The following is a 6,569-nucleotide window of genomic DNA, read 5'->3' as shown; positions in this document are numbered from 1 at the left end:
TTTGTTACCTAATCCTTAAGATCGGCTGTAATGGCTATATATACTGTACAGTTCGGTTAATATACCCACTCTAGTCGGTATATATATATATCATAAATAAGGAATTATATATAATATGCATTAAAACATGGATACAAACTGTTAAGCCGATCCCCAATTTTTTTTTTCTCTTTGGCTTCCCAAAAAATCCTATTTAATATTTGATAAGATAGATACATCGAAATCGGTTATATTTTAAAAGCCCTCACTGTAACAAAAATTTTAAACATTCTCTTAGAATATACTTATATGCTTTCTCCAACTTTATTTGCTTTTTTTAACCGTAATTTTTGATTTGTATGGACTCTTAACCCCGTAAGGAATCGTATTATATATATATATATATATATATATAGGTATGTTGGTGCAAACAGGAAAAATAGAACTAAAAATATGAGTATATATATATGTGTGTATGGGCATTCTTATATATAAATGAAAAATGCATTATATACTACAAAACCTACACGTAGGTATTATATATCACTTATAAGTGCCAATGCACGAAATTCTCGATTGTAACTTCTGATTATTATTAATAATAAAAATAGACTCAGGTTTTGTGTTCTATTTCCCTGTTTCCATCACCAAACCGTTACGTATATGTGACTACTTCGTGAGAGAGAAAAAAAAAAAAAGAAACGTAGTTATGGAAAGCTTTCTCTCTCGAAGTTCCTTACTTCATAGAAAAATAAACGGATAGTGTTTTTCTTCTTCATTCTTAGTCTGTTCCTGTATTTCCTTTCTACAACGGCAATTACGATTCTCTAAAAACTTCGTATTTTAACCCCTCCCCCACGCTGCCGTACCCTTTTCGCGTCGCATAAGGTGTGGGACCCCGAGGAACAGTTAGTCTATCCATTTAACGCTTGTGGAATTTGGATTAAATATGTTCGTAAAATTAATGACTAATCTACAGAGTTTAATCCGTTTCAGCCATTATGATGGTTTTCAAGAATTATGATTCTGTTACCGATTCAATAATAAACAACGCAAAATTATGTATGTGTGTGTGTGTGTGTATAATGGTAAACAACGACCTTAGGTACTCTTGTACTGAAAGTACAGGCCATGGAGAAATGATCTCGCTACAATCACAAATAAATCATAATTTTACACAAACGTCCACTATGATTAATTAAACAGATTGGTTGCAAAATATGAATTACATTTCATCAGAGACCGGAATTAAAAATTATATAAATCTCAGTCTTTGATTTAATGTGTGTGTGTGTGTATGTGTGTAGACACCCAAATGTCTAATATTTATGTGTTTATTGTTTCAGCACTTGATGAAGGAGACATTGCCCTTTTGAAAACCTACGTAAGTATTACAGTTTCCCATGGATTTGATATTGCGGCGTAATTAATTAAGAAATGTTGGTAATTAGTTGCCAGATACCTTGTAGCCCCTCCACCCCCACCCTGCTTCCTTTCCATGTCAGTGGTGGTGGTGGTGGTGGCTTTTGTTAGCCACAGGTCAGTACTTTGGTTAAAAATAAAAGTGTTTTGAAGGCAGAAAACTGGCAGAGTCGTTACTGCGGCAGAAAAAAAAAATGCTTACTGGCATTTCGTTCATCTTCACATTTCGTGTTTAAATGCCATTGGGGGTCAATGTTGCATTGCCTTTCATCCTTTCAGGGTTGATAAGATAAGTACCAGTTGAACAGGGGTGGGTGGTGGTGTCAATGGAATCGACTTATCCCCTCCTTCAGTATTGCTGGCCTTGTGCCAAAATTTGAAACCAATAATGATGGTGTTTGGTGCTTTGTGAATTCTCTCTCTCACTCTCCAGCTGCTGTTTATTCTTGTCCGTTTGTCTTTGTGCTTTCAGGGTGTGGGTCAGTACAGTAAACTAATCAAGGCTTGTGAAGATGATGTCCAGAGTAACTTAAAGAAAGTCAATGAACTCACAGGTAAATTTGAAAAAAAAAAAAAAATTCCAAATTACTGGATGTAAATTAATGATAATGATTTATATACGAAGGGGTGCTTTGAGTAAAAGAAAATACAAGAGGATCAATTAATTATGATTTTATTCAACATATTCCCCTCTCAGATTCACACACTTAATGCAGTGCTCCTTCAGTTTTTCTAAGCCCTGTAAAAGAACTCAGAAGGTTGGGCCTCCAGCCAGTGCTTTTGCGATACCCTTAAAGCCAGGAAGTTTTCAGCAACCCCTTGTATATGTGTATATGTATAAATATATGTGAAGGCACATGGCTTGGTGGTTAGGACATTCGACTCACGATTGTAAGGTCGTGAGTTCAATTCCCGGTGACGTGTGGTGTCCTTGAGCAAGACACTTTATTTCACGTTGCTCCAGTTCAGTCGGCTGGCAAAAATGAGTTGTACCTGTATTTCAAAGGGCCAGCTTTGTCACACTCTGCAACACGCTGAATCTCCTTGAGAACTACGTTAGGGGTACACGTGTCTGTGGATTACTCAGCCACCTGCATATTAATTTCACACGCAAGCTGCTCCGTTGATCGTATCAGCTGAGATCCTCGTCAGCGTCATTGTAACCGACAGAGTGCTCCTTCTCTATAGATACGTGATAACTCATGAATGTTTATACATGTATTTAAAATATTTTTTTTTTTTTGTTTTTCTCAGGAATTAAAGAATCCGATACAGGGCTTGCCCCTCCAGCTCATTGGGATTTAGCAGCTGATAAGCAAAATCTACAAAGTAAGACACTGTGTTGCTTTCTCTTGTTTCCTCTGTGTATGTATGTGAGAACTTATTGATTCGTCATTGATTGGATAACCTCAGTGCAATGCAGGCACGGCTGTGTGGTTAAGAAGCTCATTCTGCAACCACATGGTTTTGGGTTCAGTCCCACTGTGTGGCACCTTGGGAAAGAGTCTTCTACTAAAGCCCCAGGCTGGTCAATGCATTGTGAGTAAACTTGGTAGAGGCGGAAACTGTGTGGAAGCTTGTTGTATATAAGCCATCAACAGAAAAAAGGTTTTCTGTTGAGGGCTTATATGCCCCAGCATGGCCACAGCCCAGTGGGTGAACAAGCAAACGCTAATAGATTAAAGTATTTTTCTTCTCTGAAGATGAGGTTAAATGTTTGATAACTTTATAATTCTATTTTTGTTAGTTTGGACAAAACCAAGATTTAAATCTTGAGCTTCCTTGTTTCTACTCATTACCATTTGTTACTGTGACTCCTCACACTATTTTACTATGACTCCTTACTCCATTTTACTATGACTTCTCGCACCATTTTACTATGACTCCTAGCACCATTTTGCTGTGACTCCTAGCACCATTTTACTATGACTCCTTGCACCGTTTTACTATGACTCCTCATACTATTTACCACGACTCCTACTCCTTCTCTCTTTACAGATGACCAGCCGTTGCAAGTGGCCCGCTGTACCAAAATAATTAATGCCGACACTGATGACCCGAAGTATATCATTAATGTGAAACAGTTTGCCAAATTTGTTGTAGATCTTGGAGATCAGGTTGCTCCAACCGATATTGAAGAAGGAATGAGAGTTGGGTAGGTTTCTTGTTAATTTCATGAGTCAAATGGTAAAAATCAAGAGAGAAACATCATCATCATCATCATCATCAGTTAATGTCTATTTTCCATGCTGGCTTATCAGCTTTAAGCTTATAAAATACTATTATTATTATTATTTACATCATCATCATTGTTTAACGTTCGCTTTCCATGCTGGTATAGGTTGGACAGTTTGACTGAGGACTGGCAAGCCAAGAGGCTGCACCAGGCTCTGGTCTGAATCTGAGCTGGATGCCCTCCCTAAGGCCAACGATTCTGAGAGTGTAGTGGGTGCTTTTTACGTGCCACAGGCATTGGGGCCAGTCAGGTGGTACTGGCATCGACCACACTCAAATGGTGCTTTGTATGTGCCACCAGCACAGGAGCCAGTCTGGCGGCACTGGCATTGACCAGAATTTTACAGAATTGTAAAAATCGACACTGCTTACCAAAAACCATCGCAGTCTTCAATATATATTGATGTTAAGCCTGCAAACTGGCAGAATTGTTACCATGCTGGGCAAAACGCTTAGCAGTATTTTGTCCTAATGTTCTGAGCTCAAATTCCACCAAGGTCTACTTTGCCTTTCATCTTTACAGGGTCAATAAAATAAGCACCAGTTGGTCAGCAGATCAATATAACTGTCCTACCTCCGACCCTCCCCACTGAAATTCTTTGCCCTGTGCCAAAATTTGAAACTATTATATGTTTGTTGTTCTTGTTCTTTCAGAGTTGACAGGAACAAGTATCAGATTCACATTCCTCTGCCACCAAAAATTGATCCAACCGTTACTATGATGCAGGTAAGGAACTTGGAAAGTACTAGTATACTGCATTGACGTTATGAAACTGTAAAAGTACTTCTTTATTGTATTAACACTAAAATTTTAAATGCTCGTTAAAAACTCTGTTGAATGTTCTGACTTGTTGCCAGGTTGAGGAGACACCTGATGTGACGTATGAGGATGTTGGTGGATGTAAGGAGCAAATTGACAAGCTTCGGGAAGTCGTTGAAACACCTATGTTACATGTAAGTCTGCATTTCATTACGCTGCATTTATGAATGGTTCAGTTTCCTGTGGATTAACGAGATGAAGACGAAGCAGAGTTAGCTCTCCTGATTGTTTTAAATGCCCTGCCGGACTTCTTTTGGTTTTGTCTACCAAATCCATTGAAGGCGTTGGTCTGTCTGGAGCTATAGTAGAGAAGAAGAAAAAACTCGTCTAAGGTGTAGTGCAGTGTTACTGGGACTGAAGCTGAAATCATTCGGTTGTAAAGTAAGCTTCTTCACCACAGTCATGCCTGCATCTATATTTTTGTTGTTGTTTTTCATTTATATCCTTCTCTTTTCATTTCCTTCGTTATTCTTGTTGTTATTCAGGCAGTGAGCTGATAGAACTGTTAGCATGCCAGACAAAATGCTTGGCACCATTTCATGCCTCTTTCTGTTCTGAGTTCAAATTCTACCCAGATCAACTTTGCCCTTTCATCCTTTCGGGGTCAATATAATTAGTACCATTTGAACACTGGGGGGGGTTTCGATATAATTGACTCCTGCTCTCTTCCAAAGTTTCAGGCTTCATGCCTATAATAGAAAGGATTATTGTTATTTCTAAGCTGGTGAGCTGGCAGAATGGTTAGCATGCTGGACAAATTGCTTAGCAGCATTTCACCTGCCTTTACATTCCCTAGTTCAAATTCTGCTGAGGTCATCTTTACCTTTCATCCTTTTGGGGTCGATAAAATAAGTACCAGTTGAACACTGGGGTCAATGTAATCGACTCGAGCCTTCTCCCCCAAATTGCTGCCCTTGTGGCAAAATTTGAAACTACTATTATTTTTATTATTAAGGGTGGTAGACTGACAGAATCATTAGTGTCAGGAAAAATACTTTGCAGCATCTTATTGTCTTGTCCCTCCCTTGTGCCAAAATGTAATTGACTATCCCCCCTCCTCCAAATTTCAGGCCTTGTACCTATGATAGAAAAGATTATTATTATTATTGTTATTATTAATTTTTTTTTTGTTTTGTTTTTCTTTATTCAATCAGCCGGAAAGGTTTGTAGATCTGGGTATTGAGCCACCTAAAGGAGTATTGCTTTTCGGTCCTCCTGGCACTGGTAAGACCTTGTGTGCCCGAGCCGTCGCAAACCGAACTGACGCCTGTTTCATTCGAGTCATCGGATCAGAACTTGTACAGAAATATGTTGGTGAGGTAAGGAAACTAATTGACTTAATCACACATATCATCATCAGGTGCAAAGCCACCTCCCTCAGTACTACTCCCCACTCTCACTTGAGAGATCTTTGTCTTGCAAATTACTTGGTGACCTCGTTAGTGCTGGTGCCACATGAAGAAAGCACCCAGTCCCATTTGGTAAAAGGGTTGGCATTAAGAAGGACATCTAGCCATAGAAGCCATGCCAAAGCAGTGGACAATGAAGCTTCATGCAACCCTGTACATCCCTGTAACTTTGCAGTTCAGCAAAAGAGACTGATAGAATAAGTACTAGGCTTAAGAAATAATTCCTGGGCTCAAGGCGGTGCTCCAGTATGGCCACAGTCAAATGACTGGAACAAATAAAAGAAATAAAGGAATAGGCTGTTGGCAGGATGATACTCTGGTGGCATGGCAGGATCTTCATCCAGTTTAACCTCAGACAATCTGATGATGGCTTAACTGGTTGGAATTTTGAAGTCTCTGTCAATAATATTCTTTTTGAAGAATAATATATATATATTGTGGTGTGAGATGATATGGAACCGAGAGTAACCTCAAGTGGGTTGGTACTGAAGGGTTTCAAATTCTATAATTAGTGTACTTTTTCCCTCTCCCTCCCTCTGTCTGTCTGTTTTGCAATTTAATCCTTCTGGCCAAAATTATATTTCCACAGGGAGCACGAATGGTTCGTGAACTTTTTGAAATGGCTCGAAACAAAAAGGCTTGCATCATTTTCTTTGATGAAATTGATGCTATTGGAGGTAAGACTTGGCAAACCGTCTTTTCTT

The 6,569-nt window shown here is 38.9% G+C and overlaps 2 protein-coding genes across 2 annotated transcripts in view; one reads left to right on the top strand and one right to left on the bottom strand.

Moving 5' to 3' along the window:
• Window positions 1-6,569, bottom strand: part of LOC106882907 (kinesin-like protein KIF20B) — a gene marked incomplete at its 3' end in the record, with an annotated part of 48,114 nt that overhangs the window by 32,439 nt on the left and 9,106 nt on the right. The window lies entirely within an intron of this gene.
• Window positions 1-6,569, top strand: part of LOC106882908 (26S proteasome regulatory subunit 7) — a 10,775-nt gene that overhangs the window by 1,117 nt on the left and 3,089 nt on the right. The window contains exons 2-9 of the mRNA XM_014933738.2: window positions 1,326-1,363; window positions 1,874-1,955; window positions 2,656-2,730; window positions 3,400-3,556; window positions 4,291-4,363; window positions 4,495-4,590; window positions 5,611-5,775; window positions 6,455-6,542. Of these exons, the coding sequence (XP_014789224.1) occupies window positions 1,326-1,363; window positions 1,874-1,955; window positions 2,656-2,730; window positions 3,400-3,556; window positions 4,291-4,363; window positions 4,495-4,590; window positions 5,611-5,775; window positions 6,455-6,542 (774 nt within the window). The remainder of the gene's footprint in view (window positions 1-1,325; window positions 1,364-1,873; window positions 1,956-2,655; window positions 2,731-3,399; window positions 3,557-4,290; window positions 4,364-4,494; window positions 4,591-5,610; window positions 5,776-6,454; window positions 6,543-6,569) is intronic.

This window comes from Octopus bimaculoides, chromosome 25 (genome assembly GCF_001194135.2).
Source record: "Octopus bimaculoides isolate UCB-OBI-ISO-001 chromosome 25, ASM119413v2, whole genome shotgun sequence".
NCBI classification, from domain to species: Eukaryota; Metazoa; Mollusca; class Cephalopoda; order Octopoda; family Octopodidae; genus Octopus; species Octopus bimaculoides.
The sequence above is the reverse complement of the archived record's forward strand: the minus strand, read 5'-3'. Positions and strand labels throughout refer to the sequence as shown.